The following is an 18,930-nucleotide window of genomic DNA, read 5'->3' as shown; positions in this document are numbered from 1 at the left end:
TGCCGCCTTCCGTCATGAGAGATACAGTTTACATCCTGTGCCTTAAAAATCTCCCTCCTGCCCAGGGAGGAAATAGGTTGAACCCGTGTTCAGTTATTTTTCATCAGCAGCCTCCCTCGGTTTGCGCAGGGAGAGGGAAGAAGGTTCAGAGGAGAAAGTAAATGAGATGGCAGATGAAGCCTGCAATTGTGTGTACTCTACATGTATCTCTATATGACCCAGCCATGGCTGGAAGGAAGCTAATCAGTTCATTCTCTATTCAGCAGCGCCAGCAGGAGGGGTTCTTGTAGGGAACAAAGATAATTTGTCCTTTACTTGATGCTCATTTTGGTTGTTAAGAAAATGTGTATATGCAATAGGATGGAAAGTATCGCGCTGCTTGGTGGTGACCCCAGCTGAAAGCAATATACCTTCAATCTGCCCAAAGGGATGCCTCAGCAAGGAAGTTCTAATATTTTTCCTAAAATATTTGTTGTGAACACAACAGATTCACAGTCGGAGAGTGAGGCTTCCCCTGTGAAACGGCCACGGCTACTGGATGACAGTAATGACAGGCCTGAAGAAACCAGTCGATCCAAACAGAAGAGTAGACGCCGATGCTTCCAGTGCCAAACAAAACTGGAGCTAGTACAGCAGGAACTGGGATCGTGTCGCTGTGGTGAGTACTGTTCCTCAGTAGCGTCCGGCTTTCTAACGCAGCCACGCTCAGATCCGTACCAGGCGTGGAAACACAGAGAACACTTGCTTTTTTTTTTTTCTTTCAAAGATACTTTAAACAGAAGCTATTGCTTCCACTGGTAGCAAAAAGTTATAATTAGTTCCTTTCTAATTTCCCCTTTAAAACTTTGGCCTTGATGTACTGCCTTGTCTCAGGAGATCTCAGATGTTAATGAATTTAGCTTCAGAAGTCCCTGCAAGGCGGGAGAGCATCATACCCACTTGACAGGAGAAGGAACACAAAGCACATCAGTAAATATGCGAAGATGACAAGGTTTTTACAGAGCTTAAAGGAACATAGATGAGCATCTACTTTCTGCATTTTAAAATTATATTGTTATTAGCTAAAACCAAAAAAAAACCAACCTCTGACTGAAAATGTTTTCATTCTCAGAGTTAGCTGTCGGGGGGAAGACTTCTTGTTCACCATACACATAAAATCATCCAACCTGGCTTTTCCAAAGCTGATGACAGTGTTCAGCTAATTGAATTGAGGATGATAATCTCATGCAGACAGCTAATTGAGGTTTCATATTACGTGCAAATAATCTTTCCGAAACAATAATTAATGTGACTAGATTCCACAGGAGATGCGCTCTCCTTCATGGAACAATTGTGTTCATAACTGGTTTAAATGTGCTCATCAGACCCAGTGATAATGCACACCATTTTACCTGCTAATTATTTTTTCTTATAATCATGTATTGAAAGCTTACACTTGCACTCTCTGACCGTGCTTGTATTGGTACATCTGGAGAAGTTTGTTTAGTTACTGCCCTGTGTCTCAGCAGGGGGATAATTTTCAAAGGATTGGGAAATAGATGATAGGTACAATTCTTACTGCACCTGTGAAATGTAGAACATTGTATTAAAATATTTTGTGAGAAGCAGTGGGGGAGAGAAAGGATTGGCTGAGCTAGTTACAAAGACCCAGTTAATGAATTCTTTATTGAATACCTAATACCAAGTGAAGAGTAGCAATAGAAAGCTACAAAGATTCCACATTATCCTTTGTTCTTTTCTTCAAGGTCTGTCTGTCTTCAGCCTTTAGAGACTGCTGTTGTGTTGTGTTCTTTCGGACATGGGACAGGCTTTGTTTCAGATATTGGAGCTTTGCCACAGAATTAACATGTATTATCTGTGAAGCCTCCAGACAAGAAATCAAAAGCTGTAATGTGGAAATTCTTGTTATGGAAATCATGTGTCTGGATACTTTGAAGTATCCAGTAAGATTTTTATCAAACTGAAGAAATTTGACACTATCGATGACATGGTTTGGAATAGCTCTTTCTTCTCAGCACGGCAGACGGAGGAGTTTCTGCTTTTGGTCTGCTGCTGCCACATATCAAATGACTGAGGCTGTTTGCAGGTACCTGACTAAGATAGAAGAAGCTTCGCTAGTATTGGCAGCAAGAGAGTCTTACATGTTTGGGGAGAACTGGAGAAAAGATGACTTAGTGATTCTGCAAAGTTGGAGCTATGTAAGGGAAATGAAGTTGAAAGCAATTTAAAAGTCCTTTCACTGATTAATAATGTTTTTAAAATTTAAAAATAAGACCTGCCCTTTCTCATAAACTGGATTACAAATACATTTAGTTGGTTCCTCTCAAGTTTTCTTGAAGTAGTTCCATAATTCAACATTGTTGAAATATGAATGTTGTAGGATTTTTAATTTGTTTCCACTGGATATATATAGCTATGGAAACACTTTAACTAAAGTTCATAAAATGTGTTAATAAAACATGAATGTGGAACAAAAAATTCTAAGTTCCTCAGCAGTAAGTGAGAAAATGGGGAATTTACATTCCTGCATTACATATGACATCCTATATAGTTTAAAGAATGTATAATAAACACTTATATTCCACCCATTTAATGAGAGAAGTGGGAGGCAGGAGTCTATTTCCATGTTTACAACAGGGCTGAAAAGACTGGAGATCTTTGGTTTATTTGTGCAGCTTTAATGTTTCATTAACGCTGTGTTCAGTACATGAGTTATCTCTAATTAGATGCTCTGGTGTGATGTGAAGGTAGGCATAACCCTGCGCCACTTTTAATAGTACGCAAACAAACCCTGCCACTGGGCAGCACGGGTCATCCCAGCTTCATGTCACCCAAACTGCTTTAGCAATACTCATCAGCATGTAGGTTTTGCCATTTGTAAAGAAGCTGCCTTTAAAACCATTCTCACTAACTTTGCCCTAAAATTGTGTTGCTTTAGGCCATGAATGACAACCTTGAGGAGGGAGTGATGGGAAATGGGACAGAATAAGGACTTCTCATTCATTTAAAATGTTTTAAATCCGTATGTGATCAGGTTATCCTTTTTGTCATAATGCAAAGCATAGGTAGTGATGCACGTTTCACTGGAAGTGTTAGAAATGTAATCAACTGGTGTAAAATAAGCATTCTTATACTTCAGAAGTAGTGGTCAAGGTAGAACATTGTTTCATCCGGACTTTGGACCACTACGATTAATTTCTTGGCAGCTTAATTCTTAACTGAAGCAATGGAAGAAAACATGGAAAAAACCTTAACTTTAAACATTAAAAAAAATATCTGATAGTCAGAATCAATAAAAAGGCAGACACGATCTTTAGAAGGACAAATAAGTGTGTTTGCTTGGATGAAAGGAAAAAATATTAACCACATAAATATTATGTTGTTCCAAAGCTGTGTCTGAAACACAGTTGTTAAAATCCAAATTAACTCTTTAAGACTCCAGAGAACAGCATTTTTATTGTTTGCTGTTACACACCTTCTTGTCCTAATGTTAAAAGTATTGGAAATCATCTCCTTTTTTGTGGATGGATCCTGGTGACTCTTCCAGTGAGATTTTTAGTGAGACATAGTGGAAATCAAAATCTATGCATACTGGACAATGTTTTAATATGGACATACCTACAGATATTAATCCAGCATAACTGGGACTTGTGCAACAGAGCACAGACTTTCTAAAAGGGCAGCGAGTGTGAGCTGCTCCTTTACAGCTAAGGCTTTACACCACATTTGAAGATCTTTGGGCGACTGCTGTATTGGCCCTACTGTCTCCTCTAAGAGCTGCCCAGGGAGAGGTGACGCTGCTGAGCTTGTTCCCTTGACACTGCATGGGTTTTAGACAGATTTGACAGCACTGCAGGGCTTTGCCGTGAAGAAAAACAATTCATTACTGAGAAGGGAGTTCCAGTGAGGGTTTTTCAAATTCAAACATAACATTTTTCAGCTGTAGAAAGATCTTTTTTTTAATTTTCCTACACACATACACACATACTCTCAAGATCTTTTTTCATTCTGCTTCCACTCTGTACAAGTTATTAACTGCTGACAAGAAATTCACATCTCTTAAATAATGCTTAAGAGCCATTGCTATATAAATTGAATGTGTTATGAATTGTGATGGGTCTTTTTGTAGTGTTCTGTGCCTGGAGCAGGAAGAACAGGGGATGTCATTTTCATTAATTTCTAATGAGGTGCCAATTAAAGGCAAGGAAGGAACTCAGAAGGGAAGAGTCACAGAGCTCCCCTGAATCCTGTACCCTGGGGCTGTCAAACGAGCGTACTGCCAACCTCCTCTGAAAGTTCCAGTAAATTACAAACTCATCCAGAGCACACACAGACAAATTCAGCTTCCCTTTGATCTTCAAAAGAGCAATTTGTAAGACGAGTTCTGAGCCTTTTCACATGGCGAACTGGGAGAAGTGATAGGAATTGTTAATTGCTGATGCACTGTGCAAGCTTCAGTGAGAAAGAGAAATTTTAAAATGCATTCTCATTTTGTGCCTCTCTGACTGGATAACCTTTAAATCAACAGTACTAGAACAAAACCAGCTTCCTGTGAAACGTTTCTAGATGACGGTTACACCCGATGTGTTTTCCAGGCAGCGATGTTCTCTAGCTTTGGGTGGGCCTTTCAATAGCTTAGTGTCTTATGATGGATAACGACTGTATTGAAATACTGTCTTTATTTAGTACTAGATTTAGTAGGCAGTTACATCCTCAAGGAATTACAGGAATCATATCCTTCAAATTCCATTCTATTACAGCATTTCTGTTGGAAGTGTAAGCAATCCACAATCAATTGCCCGTGATCCTCGATCTGAAAATTAAGTTGTCAGTTGTCAGTTCAGGTGGTTACACAAACTTGCTTTAAAACTGGGGGCAGTGAACTTGTGAATGAAAGTATCTACATAACACAGAGTTCTGGAAATGTATTTTACAAAAATGCAGGTTAATCATTTGCAAATTACACTATAAATTTATGGGCCTTCTCTTAATTACTTGACTAGATGTATATCACTACTAAATTAATTTGTGTAGGTTTTTAAAAGATACTGAGCTGTAAACTTCTAAGGCATAGAAGTTATTTGCACAGAAAGCAAAGGCTTAGTATTTTACAGCAAAAAGTAGTTCTGGTATCACTTGCTGTGTAAAGCCAACATGCAGAAGTATGTGGGTCTTTAATATTGTTGGAATTTTAATATTGTGTATAACCTATGAGGATATTCTAGATGATCAGTAAAGGAATTTCATATCTGTCATCTTAGATCCAGTCCTAGTCAGCAATTACAGAAAAATTAGTACAGTGTGCCAGCTCTTCAGCAGTTTTGTGTAGAACGCTTTCCAATTTGTGGGCTGCATCCTAATGGACACGTCAGCAGCTCAGGCTCCGCCTCTCCAGAGCTCTTGGCAGTCAGTGGGATGGCTGAGATAACAGGCCCTACAAAGTAAACCTGTCTTTAGCTTCCAGTAGCAGTGCCTTAGAGAAGTGTTGCCAATTTTTTTGTGTGATTCTCAGATCGGAATCTCAACTTTTTTGAGTTCTGTGGCCAGAGTAGGTGCTTAATAGGATGGGAAGATGCTGAAACATTCCAGTTCAGTCAAACAGTATTAAAAAACCACCGCTCAGTTGTGGTGCAATCTGATCAAACAGTTGTTAGCTGTATTTCTTGCCTCTGTGGACAGGAAAGATTTTCTTGAAGTTTTACTGGCTTAGGTTGTGTTGTAACAAGTTATCGGTTCCCAGAACATGGACAGACTTGAATGTTATGTATTCAGTGCTGCTCGTCGTGTAGACTTTGCAGTAACCACTAACCTGAGGCATGAGCGAAGGCAAAATGTGTTGTTTTGCAGCTCTTACTGGTGAGATGTTGGCGAGTATTGATGTTTGTCTGTTCTTTGATCTGAAGCGATGCACTTTCACAAGCAGCCTCTTTAGCAGTAAGGCTTTGAGTGAGGAAAGAAGAATGGCACTTGGCCGTTTGGCCAGGGTGCTGCCTGGCTGTGCCCCTTCGGTGGCATAAGGGCACAGCGCCTTGCTGGAGCGCTCCACAGTCTGGGCCCTTGTGAGCACGTAACTTTTCTTCCTAATTAGTTAGGAACCTTATGATAGGATAGAACGTTATCCGCATAGATTACTGTCCACTGCTCATTGTGATTGAGATCTAACTACTAAAGCGTGTCTTTAGAAGGAAGGCACAGATTTTAGTCTTCACAGTATACAGTGTGCTGGGTGGTGCTGAATGTGATTTTAGTGCAAACTGGATAAATGCTGTGTTAAATTTTTATTAGAAATTGGTGAAATGCTTCATCAAGATGTGATTAAAGTTGGTAAGATTGTCCTGGTAAAATGGTTTCTAGTTCTAACAAGTTTAATAGCAAGCCGCTTGCTACAGCTTAGCAACACAGAAAAGCAACATCTGAATAGTTGATAATGCACTTTGTCCCCAACTACTCTGTGGCTTCTTTCTCATAAGGTTAATGCATAAAAACACTTAAGATTCTGAATTATTTGCTTAGGTTAGAGGAGGGGACAGGAAGAACAGAAAATAAAGAGGCCATAGTAGTACAAGATGTACATGTTGCTTAGTACAGTCGTCTCAGATGACAAATAGATCCATACAGGAAAACAAAAGAAAGATAAAGGAGAAGCTGAACTGTGAAAGAGTATAAAATAGGGAGGTAAAGTGACAAATTAAGCATTTGAGTAATCTTAAGATTACTTGCCCAGCGGGGGAAAAAACATGTAAGTGGATGTATAACTACATTGATTGAAAACAAACAGAATAAATAGGGGCAATGGGACAGGCAATTATAAATGTCTGTTAAGTAGATGAAAGGAATCATTGACAGAAACAGAGGTACTTTGGTTGATTATTAAAATAAGAGAAAAAACTTACTTAAGACTGCTCATAAAAAAAATGTATGTCCAAAAACACATGTGAAGTCTTCATATTAATTTCTCTACAAGTATCAGCACACCACATTCCTTTCATGTGAGCAGTGATCATGAGGGAAGTTACTCATGGGAACAAAATTACAAATTTGAGAACTCATTTTTAAAAAGCAGCTCAAAGGAAAGCTGATAAGGAAATAAACCCATGGGGAATGCATTTATCTTCCACTAGAACGAGGCCAAAAACAAACTTTTGTTTGTTTTGTTTTGCATTATATCTCTTACAAGATATTGTACAACCTAAACCTCTACTGGCTTTAGTGTGGTGCGTTCTAAAGATAATTTTGTGCTTGCCAAATTATAAATATATGTGTGTGTATGTATATATAAAAAATATTAACAATGGAAAGGACTTTAAAACATTTATGAATAAATGCAGATTAAAGGAGATCCAACTGTGATGAGAAAGCATTATAAACAAGTTGTAAAAATCTGTAATTTTGGCAGGGGCAGGTGCAAAACTTTTTTTAAATACTTAGCGAACATACCTTCTAAGCCATTTCAAAAACTTGTCCCATACTATGTGTGTGTGTATACATATATATATATACACAAACACATTAGCATAGTTAGTAAGTATAAAAAAAGAGAGGTCTGATATGTTATTATGCTTATTTTCCACATCCCTATTTTTAATTTAGGTCTCTGTAAATCTGTAATAACTGTGCAGAATTCTTTTCCTGGGATTATTTAAAAGTGTCTGTTGCTTTAGTTCTGCTTTGGTCTTCCACTAAGCAGAGGGGTAAGAGGAGGAAAAGAGCAGACTGACATCAAGCACTGGGCATTTCTGTTAATCATCAGAAACAAAATGTGTCCACAGAGAACAGACCCTACCTTTTTTGATAGATACTTGATTCTATGATCAAGTCTCAGTGTGATTCAGTAATAAAACAGGTGGAAGAGAAACAGCTGCAGATTCTTAACTTATATAACAGAGCTGCTCGTTCATAAACACAGGAGATGAGGCACTTGTTTGGATTGTGCCAGAATAAATTTGGAATGATTTGATTTACGGAGTTAATTTAGAAGTTATCTTCAAAAGGACAGGAAGAAAGAAACAAACTTGAAGAGATAAGCAAAAAACCAAAAAGCTCTGACAACTTTTTAATCTTTGTATGAAAGTAGTCCAACATGTATTGATGCTAATGTTTCTCTTGAAAGTCAGTAAAATACTAAGTCATGGTTCCATTTCCATGGAACCTTTTTCTGTGGAGAAGAATTTGTAATGGCACTGGTAAATTCACTTTTTAGATGGATGAGGTTTATCTGGTACCAAGCAAAATGGCTTCAGGACACGATTATGTATCGGTATAACAGATGTACTTCCATTGATTAAAATTAAATATGTGCACTGCTGCTGGAGATGGAGCCAACCAGTTCAATAAGAAGCATGAAAGGAAAAATAAATCTTATTAGTAACTGGTTACATACTATAATTCTGGCAAGTCTTCCTGCCAGGCCTTAGATGTACCATATTCAGATGTTTTCTGTTGACTGTTCTCCTTAGATGCTCCCAAAACAGTACTTCTGCCTCAGCCATTCTTGTAAGGCCTAGCATATTAGTTTTCATTGCTGTGAGTATTTAAAGAAGAAAAAAAAAGAGAAAAAGTATAGAAGTTTTTTAATTCAAACTCAAATACTAGAAAGTGACCAGTTAAAAGCAGTTGACTAATTGGTGTAGCATGAGTTCCAAAGATAGGACCCAGAAAAACGCTTTAGAAAAGCTGTCTGCAGCTTTAAAAGTGTAAATGGTCTTCATGGTCTGCTTGTAGCTAGGAATCATGAAATATGGTTTGAAAAGGCTCTATTATATTCCCCCAGTCTATTCAACTGATGTGGGTTTCTTACAGCATGTGCTGATTTTGATTTCTTCCAGCACGCTACCTGAACTACTGCAAGAGGCGACTCTCCTGATAGCAATGTACACTGAGCCCCTTAGTTACCTTCCTCCAGTCCCAGTCAATAGACGTAACTCAGATGGGTCAGTTGGTCTCTTAGATCCTCAAGTTGGCCTTAAATAAGACAAGTTAGCATGTTCCTTTTAAACATAAAACAAAAAGAGGTTTTATTTTGATGCTACTGATGTGGTAAGTCTTGCAGTATGTAGCCTTCAGGTAGTTTTTGCATGGAAACTACAGTATGAGGAAAAAATAAGCATAAGCATTTTGTTGGGGTGTCACATTAGATCTCTTCTTTTATACATCCCTGTATTGTGGTTACAAAAGAGAGAAGCATATGCATAAAGTAAAAGATTATGCAATTTTTAATTGTCTTGTATGCACAAGAGGCACATGGCCTAGTGAACTTGAACATAAAAATCTAGCTGAGACTGTCTTATTTCTAATTTCATCTCTTTCAGTATACCTTCAGGGAAGTAATTTGCTTGGTCTTTGAGTAATTTTTTTCTTATCAGAAAAATGAAGATAATAGCCACCTACCTGCCAGATATTAAAGGAAACATTCTTGAAGGTTAAAGTTCTCTGCCCTTTCTAATCAAAATTCATTCTTTACAGTGTTCTAATTTATCCAGAGTCTCAAAGGGGCATGTTACAGCTTCACCAGGACCGTGCACTTAAAAAGCTGCTGCTGGTTGGCAGGAGGTGCTGCAGTCTGTTCTCAAAGGGAAGAAACTGCCTAGAAAGTGTCCCCCTCAAAATTAATCAAACATATTTGTCCATATGTTAACAAACAGCTATGCACTTAAGTACTGATTTTAGTAATGGGCTTGGTATTTGAAGTAAATGCAGAAAGCCCAAAAATAATAATCTGACAAATCCTGAAGGAACGTTACTGGCTAGTTCAACTGAACATGAAGGCTTAGGTAGAGAGGAATGATGCCCAGTGAATTGTTGGTTAAAGTCTTAATTCTTCATAGGAAGAAGTGGGGAAAAGGATAGTAAATGGAATTGGCAAAATCTGTCTTGAAAAGTCAGGATTCTTTCCAGGAACTAGAGGGGTTTTTTTGCCCTACAAACTAAGTAAGTAAAGTATTACCTATGCAAAAATGCCACCTATGGTCTTAAATTCCGTATCTAAAGTATAAGAAAGTGTTAAAGCCAGGTACTGGGACTCGAAGCTACCTGGTTCTCTGCTAGAGTTCTCCACTAGATTGCCGTGGTTCTTCTAAGGAAATGGCATAAAGATCAGTGTGCATCAGTTCCCACAAAAGGTAAAAGAGCAATATTAGTCTGTGTCAGGGGCTTTTGATACTAAGCATTTCTGGCCTTGGAGGAAAGTTTAAAGAACTGAAAAACTATTTATGGATATTCTAATCACTTCGGTATTTTCTTCAGTAGGTTTTTTAAAGTAATAGATTTATTTAACTGTATCCTTATAGGTATTGAAGTAAAATGTTTACCTCAAGAGGTGTTCATGGCCATTACATGTTCCTGAGTTGGTGAAAGTTGCTCAAATCTGTGCATAGTGGTGTACAGGGGGTCCTGCCGAACAAGCAGGAGCAGGGAATGTTGTGTAAGTCTTGGCATTAAAAAAAAAGGGAAGTGTGGAAGCATACATCGCTGTAAGGGTTTGTTTTCCTTTATGGTATATACATAGAGCTTCTGAATGGGGATCTATTTCCCTATGTTTGAAGAAGAATTACTCTTGACATAGATAGCGAGAGGCTACAGGAATAGGAGACTTGGGTGGTGCAGAATGTGTAATCTAAGAGACCCTGGACACAAGGTGTAAACAGGGGATAAAGACATAAAATAAATTTCATTTAGGTTTAAAAGAAATAGAGCTGCTTCTCTCCAGTGATTTGGCCAGCAAGCGTAGCTGTTTTCAGGCTGTGGATCAATATGGTGCAACCTCTGGAAAGCTATTTAAACCCAAGGCATAAATAATATAATTCAGGAAATATACTGAAAGTCAAACCTGGAATAATATTCAGCGTGCTTTGATTTGAAGTCAAAATACGTGCAGGATCCAGGAGAACAGTTAGAATTAATACAACGCATGAGTATGTTAGTATAGACCCTTTCATTATTCATTCCAGTTCTTTATTAGTAGCCTTATCGTTCCTGCGTTTTCATTGGGCTAAACAAAATGAAACACATACATTATTGAATCACTCACTATTGCTTGCTATTTTAATTAAATTACTGCATACGCTTTGGCTTTTAATTAAATCCTCAGCTTCTGGGAGAAGTGTATCAGCTCAGGTGGGCTTGGTGTAGAGAGAATTCTAGAAGTATTAATACTCATCTGGCTCCTTTGAAAATGTCAAACACAGTGCAGGGCCGTGCATTGATGCTGGGGTCACTCTGTCATCCACCTGCCTGTTTGCAGGAGACTTTTTTTTTAAGATTTCACACTACTCTCAAATGTAAATGTTCTGGGTAGGAAACACATACTTCCTTATATGCTGCTATAGCCTATGGGAAATCTTTTTTCATAAGAAGTACTACCATTTACTGGTGTTACCTATTATTGTGGCTTACCTCTACTTTACTAGGAGTCTATTCTTAGACAGTAGGATATCTTTTTGGTGTAATTCTGCTTTTTTACTGCATATCCTGTACTTTGTATTCATTCTCTCACATCCTACAGGATGTAACTTTGTGAAACATGGAATGATATGGGAGATGCAGTGCTGTTTCAGCACATTCTCAGCCCTGCAAACATGGCAGTGAATGTTCCTTTTACAAGTGCAGCAGTGATATTAATTCCTCCTGAATATATCATTGCAAGATCACGTGATTATTCAAAAAAGCAAACTCTTCACCTACCTGAAGTCTAAACAATGCAATTTTGATCCTAGCTTTTCTTCTTCCTCAAGTTAGTCATACGTTGGTGTTCACTATCTCGTCCCACTGGTGATGCTGCAAGTTGTTGGGAGCAAAATGGTTCCTTTGAAAATTCTCTTGTTAAATTAAACTTTAACCATTTTGCCTTCACGCTTCAGCAATTGCACAAGTCTTTTAGAGAAAAATGTTTCTATTGGTTATATTGAGAAATTTTGTGACAAATGCTCATTTCTGTGAAGTTGCATCTATCACCATAGATGAAGTGCGATCATAGCCCAGTTCTTCAGATGTTTCACAAGAGTGGTAACTCACCATTTGTGCTAGCTGGTAAGTCAGCTTGTAGTGTCAGAACTACTGTGGATTGCAACTTAGACAAAAAATTGAGGTCAGTGTGTAAGGTTGGAAGGGGATCCTGCAGATGAAATGTGTGGGTCAGTGACTTCTAATGTATAAAGCAGTTTAGAAATGAGTATTGCATGCTGTATCCGTGGGAGTAATCATATACCTCAGTTGCTCTGTTAGACTGTCTCTGATAGATGTTGGCCTTAACTCATGAATCTATGGTGGGGTGAAGAAGTTGTGATGCAAAAGTAGTTACTCTTTTGTGCGTATGTTCTGTAGACGAAGAAAAATATTTGGTCCAAACCAAAAGATTTAACCAGCGTTATTTTGTGGTACATGGCAGAACTGAGATACGATCCTGACTTCAGTAAGACCTGACTGGCAGTTTACTATTGCAAAGCAGGTATGCTCTATTTATCACTTTGATTCATTGAGGATTCTTTGAAATTCAAAAATAATTTCCTGAAAACTCCTGTTCTGTTCCTGAAGATGCTTCCTACTTCTATGGAGTTGGTATCCACTAGAGCAAAAGCAGGACTTGAATCTAGGAGAGTGCCATATCTTAATTTTTCCCACTCCAAATACACTGACTTCAAAGAATGAGGAGGAAACGGTTTCTTCTGAGTTCTTCTTTTTAGTTCCAAGGTCAAGGAATAGAATAGTCTCTTACGTAGAACCTCCTTAAAAACTGTTGATTAAAAAAAAAACCCGCTAAAAATCAGTATGTGCTCTGTCCTCAAGTGATATAAATTCTCTGTTCGAAATTTGTGTCACATTTAATGTAGGAAAAAATAGTTTGACAGCTTTCTGTGCAAGTAAAGTAGTAAGATAAATAGGAAAGTGAATTTGAAATTAGCACAAATTGGGATAAAAGGTAGTTTGTTTGCAGTCTCCACAGTGTAAAACCGCATCTCCTGCGTGCTCCCTAAAGCAGCTTCCAAGGCTTATGATCTGCAAGAAAATAGAGAAGACACTTTGAAACACAGGTTATACGTGACTAAACTTGGAAATACAAAGTTTTTTGCCTTGCAGTCTAAAGAATTCTTGCAGAATCTTTAACCATACCTGTCCAGTAGCTATTACAGCATTAAGATGATGTCATCTTTCTTTTCTATACAATTTCTTCTATTCATCTCCTAGGCAGTTTTTTTCACCAGTAGGTTTTTTTTCTGTAATGTGTGCCCATACATATTGCTTTACCCTCTTTGTGTTAGACAGCAAAATAGAGCAAGAAAGGAAAAAATAAGCTTTGTTCCCTTCTTTTCTTCTAAGCATAAACCCAGTAGTACAAATACAGAAAGAATCTGCAGCATCTCGTAAGCATCCTCAGTCTCAGACATAAAATTTTATGTAGCATCGAAGATGTCACGGAGCTGTATGCTTCTAGCATGGAACCTGAGGTTACAACTGATTTAAGAGCAGATGGAAGTCTCGAGTGCACTTCCAGTCCTGGGGACAGATTGGCAGATTAAAGGAAACATTCGGGGGTGTTTTATACCACCTCCTTTCCTCTTTTTGATTCAGTTATTGATCGTTTTGGTAGCCATGAGTGAGTATAGACGATCTATATAAGAAGAAAATACTGAACAGGAAGTTGCAGTGACCATAGCAGATGGCCAGAAAAACAAGTTGGTAGGAAAAGTACACTTTTTCCTACTGCATGTTTCCTGAATCTTTTGCAGCTGTACTGTTTGTGGAGGAAGGTGGAACTGAAATGTCTTGAGAGGGCAATTTTTAACATACTGGGCATTAATATTTAGAGACTTCTGACTTTGAGCACTTAGAGGTTAACATTTCCCCATCCAGTCTTCTTGGAGTGGAAATGATAGAAAGGACTGCCTCAAGCTAGGTTTTGTGAAGTTTTAATAAATACATCTATATTTGGTTAAAAAGCTTCACCATAATGTGGCTTAGTCCCCTTTTCCCATGGGAAGGAATCACAAGATTCCTAGCCAAGTTTTTCTGAACTACTTAGTACTTAATCAAAATCTATGACATCTTGCAAAGCTGGGAAAGGGAAACAGGAAAATAGTTTAGCTCACTGATTTCCAAAATCCTGTTGTTTAGCTTGTTGGGGTTTGGTTTGGTTTGGTTTTATTGAAAATGTCAATAACACTGAATGTTCCTTGAGTTGTGTAATGAAAGCTGACAATGCCAGTGCAGAGCATTCCCCACAGAAGACAGAGAAGAGATAATTAAGAGTATATGCAAGAATGGAGCTGTCTAGAAGGAGAGTAATACAAGATATCAGCAGACTAGAAAATTTTTATACTGTGAAATAGCAGTACGGACAAGCTGCAGTAGAAATTTTGCTAGGCTGAACTATAGCACGCTTTTACTTCCTTCCATTGCTGTATGTTCTTTTCGAACAATCTCCAAAATACTGGGGGAAAGAGCTGGATCATACTGAAATGCAGAGAGCAAGTATTTTCTGAGGTACTTGATTCACAAGTCTTTAGGATCTTGGCTTTGTATCTTGGTAGCTATTTGTTCTACTCTTAAATTCATTTCTTACCTATTCCATGTCTTGAGAAGAGAAAAAAGAATTCCCTCTCGTACTTTATAAATAGCTTTATTTACAACACATTGAGTCATCTTTGCAGTTGGAAGGGATGGGACAGATGCATGGACATTGTTTTGGGGATTAGTAGACACTTTTGGGGAATGTTATCCAGTTATTCTGAATAGTGCTGCAGCTGCATGTATCACTGCATGAGCTAATCTTCTCTGCTGGCTACTCTGCCTGGCCTTGCTGTGTTGTATGATCTACTATAGGTATGTTCACCTTTTACAGATGTGTTAAAATCTGTTCTTGCACAGAAATCTGCCTATAGACTCACACATACCTTGTTAGATAATGCAGCTTTGGTAGAGAAATTTTGCGGCACCGTCATCTCTTAAGGTTGCGAGGGATTTTCAAGTTCTGTTTGAACCTCTTGTTGATTAGAATTTCACATGAGCAAGAAAGGTAAAATTTCTTGTGAAGCAGTTGAAGAAGCCAAAGCATACAGCACAGAGTTCCGCACACAAGTAAGTCTCTGCCATTATTAAGACAACTTTTGAATAGGCTTTATATAGGGGATGTATACAAACACAAGTTATTAATTAAAATTTGGAAATGGCTGCAAATTCTGGCAGTCTTTTAATTCTGCCTTTTGATTTGGGAATGAAAATGATAAATAGCTGTACGTTAGGGCAGGTAAGATGATTTTGAAGTGTCGGAAGCTCTGATTTTGTATGGTAATTGTGGCAGCATGCAACTACTTTTTAGGTAATATACATCAAGATGTTTCAAACAGGGACCCTTTTAAATGTTTTTAAACCACTTTGTAAATGTGTAAGCTGAATGAACATTTAATAAGCGTGTTTGGCACTTCTACCACTTCTCAAAACATGCTCACAAACGAAACAAATCTGTATTCCTTTAGCATCTTTCAAATGTCTCATGAATGAGATTAGGACCAGAATGTTGGGGCGGAAGAAAAAGGAGCTTCCTTTCTATCACAGTGCTGTTCATGTAACAGAGATAATTGTATTTGTTATGTATCTTACATAACAGTGTGATATTCTCCAGCAGTAAATTAGAAAAGTCTGGGATTCCATGCTTGGCCAAGGACATCTACTAGAGTATTCCTACCAGTGTGCTGTGCTTCTCTATTGGTAGTTTGCCATAATCCAATTATTGGGCATTTATGCCGTGTTCCAGAGGGTGTGACCACTTTCTGTTAACAAAAATTTAAGAATTTAACAAAATCAGGGACCTTCCAAAATTACAATTTGGCTTTTGTGTTTTGGATTATTGTGCCATTTAGTTGAATTGATTCTGATGCTTCACGTTTTGTTGGTATTTTAGTAGCTTAACTCTTTTCAGAATTTGAAGACGGAAAGTTAAGAACTAAATGTAGGTTTCAGTTGAAATACTTGTTTATTGTTATTTCATAGACCCATCTAGAGAGTGCTCTTGAATGTAACAATGAGGAAAATGCAGTCATTCTTCATCGTTACCCACATACAGCAAACTGTAGGTCTGTGGGATTCTCTGGTCTTGAATATGGAAGATTATTTTGTTTTCTGTCCTCTCCAATTGCCTTTGCCCAGCAGATTGCTCAGGAACAATGAAAGCAACTTCACAGTTGCTCGTGTGCGATCTTAGACTTCCTTTGAATTATGTTTTTTTTGTATGTCCCATGCAAAAGATTCCTCTTTATGGGTACAAGTAATCTGCCTTACGACTTTAGCCATTTATGCTCTGGTGATGAAATTGAAGTGAATTTTTGATAATATATTGTGAAGTAGTTTCTGGGGTGCTTAGAGGAGCTCAAAGGTTTTGAGGCGCTACATAACGTTTGTCCAAGATACTTGCATTAGAGGCCTAAGGAGTAGGTGATTCATAGTTTACTTCTTACATCAGAAAACAACAATTGCAATGCTGTGAGATGTATTATTATGTTTACCAGACTGAAATCTTCTATGCTTAAGATTGGAAGTCTGGCGTATTTTTGGTTGATGACTGGGTTAAACTTAACTTTAGCTGGCAGATGGATTCCCTTTTCCAGTGTTCCTTCCCCTAGCAGAAAGTTATTAATTTTGTCTTTTGGTTATAGTGAGTTAAAAGAAGCATTTCTGCAGCAAAATACTTTAGGGGAGACAACCTGTATTTGACGTCTTTCATAATGAACTTAACTATAAATACACTGCAAGCGTTCTTTAATCTAACTTGCTTTATAACCATAAAAACAGAAGTTCTTGGGAGAAAAAGAATTCACCTCTCAACCTGGACTGGTTTTAAGGATCAAAATAGAAGTACATACATTGGCCACCTGCCCCAGGGCACGTAAGTTAAGAATGGAATTGTTGTAAAAACTGATGGTCTTGACAGGCTGCCCAGAGAGTTGGTAGAGTCTCCATTCAAAACCTGCCTGGACATGTTCCTGTGCAAGCTGCTCTAGGTGAACCTGCTTTGGCAGGGGGGCTGGACTCTATGATCTCCAGAGGTCCCTTCCAACCCCATATCATTCTGTGATTCTGTGACAGCACCTTGAGTACTTATGCACATGCAGACCACAGAATGTCCACTCTGATTTCCAGACCAGAAGCAAGGAGTGAATATAGCAGTAATAATTTAATGGAATATATCCACTCTGAACTAATGAAAAAGTGTTCAGGAACATTGTTACTGAACTAGCTACTGTATAACAGTATTTGAGCCTTTTAAATTTTAAATAAAACCCACAAAAATACAGGTTCCAATGTTTAAAGTGACTTAAGTGTTTGGAGCAATGGGACTAAAGATCTGAAGTCTATTTTGGAAATAAGACTTCCTAGAGATCTCCATTGCTAATTCAACATGAATAAACCCCCTCCATAGGAACAGCCAATATATGCAAAACTATCTTTAGTAATGTTCAAAATATGCTTGGGTTTTCTTTCATTAGGTATTATCAGTTCTAATTAGCAGTACATATTTAAATAGATATGTGAATAACACATTTAGATCATTTAAGTTGCTGAAATTAGAAATACTTCTCCTGTAGTCTGGGAAAATTAAAATCACTTGTCATTTTTTGTGGACAGTTATTGAAATTAGGTTCAAGAATGCATAAGGAAATACTTGACAAATACAAAAAATAAATACTATATTTCATCTGGAATAAAAATAGTATACAGCACAGCTTTTCCTACATGGAAACAGGTGCTCTGAAAAGAACTAAAGAGTGTTCAGAAAAGAAATCAAGATATGGCAAAAGACAGAATAGATTGTATAGGGGGTTTGGCAAAGTAGAAAGGAACATCATGAAGTTACACTTGTCTACAAAAGGCAGGAGGCTTTGTAGGAGGTGAGGAGATGGGACAATTGAAAGCTCATGTTCAAAAGCCATAAATCATGTTGTATATATTTTCCTATTAGATTTACAGAATTGTCAAAAGGGTCTTACTGAAGTTGCATAGAAGATTGGATGCATGTTCAAGATCTCTTAGATAACATCAGATAGCATTTCTACTTACACTTCTTAACCATGTGGACAGTGTCTGTAAAATCACTAGGATTTGAAACCATTTTTTACCTCTAGGGGACTGAAATGACTCCTGCAGGGCTTCTTGCATCTGCTTCTTACACATCAATTGCAGATAAGATAACGAACTTGAATTTTGAGCTCATCTAGTCAGGTATTTATGTATTTGTGTGCCCGCAGTGGACATTGGTTCAGTAGTTTGAAATCTTATTTCAAGAAATAAGGGAAGCCTTCAGTCCATGCTTTCTGTAAGAGGGAATTGAGTGAAATGCCTGTTCAATATCATAACTATAGTCCAAGGATGTTTACGTTTTAACAATCAGACCTTGAATTTTTGGCACATCAAGAAAGATATTTGCTACAGTTGAGTGTGGTATGACCCAGACTGAGATTGGAGGCAATGATGACAAGGGGCGCAATACGTATCAATTCAATCTGCGTCTTTCCATCCGTATTCCTGAATCACATGCACCAATGCAGAAAACTTGTCTTATCTTGCTTTGTTCCTAGAACTGGGTTTCAAAGCCAGCCACAGATAACAGGCATGTCTTTTCATAGCTGGTGCTATTGAAACAAAGAGCAAAGATAAATCAATTTTTCTTCACTTTTTTTTTTTTTTAATAATTCCACGTATGATACTTTTCCCCTTTCTGTTTTCTTAACAATCACACTAACATAAATATAGCCTGTTGTTCTCTCCTACAACTGATGCTTTATAGTCCAAGAGCTTGAAATATTTTACAGACATATTTTTGTATATATGTGTGTATGTATATATCTGCACAAACACACACTGAAGCATTCACTCACTTTTCTATCTCTCAAATATCACCATTTTGTGGTTTTAATATCTTTTGAGCATTCAAGGAGTAGCAAT

At 37.8% G+C, this 18,930-nt stretch overlaps 1 protein-coding gene across 1 annotated transcript in view; it reads left to right on the top strand.

The window, feature by feature from the left end:
* The window catches only part of ZFAND3 (zinc finger, AN1-type domain 3), a 109,333-nt gene that overhangs the window by 86,693 nt on the left and 3,710 nt on the right, over positions 1-18,930 (top strand). The window contains exon 6 of the mRNA XM_014950931.1: positions 488-658. Within this exon, the coding sequence (XP_014806417.1) occupies positions 488-658 (171 nt within the window). The remainder of the gene's footprint in view (positions 1-487; positions 659-18,930) is intronic.

Source organism: Calidris pugnax, unplaced genomic scaffold (genome assembly GCF_001431845.1).
Source record: "Calidris pugnax isolate Ruff unplaced genomic scaffold, ASM143184v1 scaffold24, whole genome shotgun sequence".
NCBI classification, from domain to species: Eukaryota; Metazoa; Chordata; class Aves; order Charadriiformes; family Scolopacidae; genus Calidris; species Calidris pugnax.
This window is presented reverse-complemented; position numbering and strand designations above follow the sequence as displayed.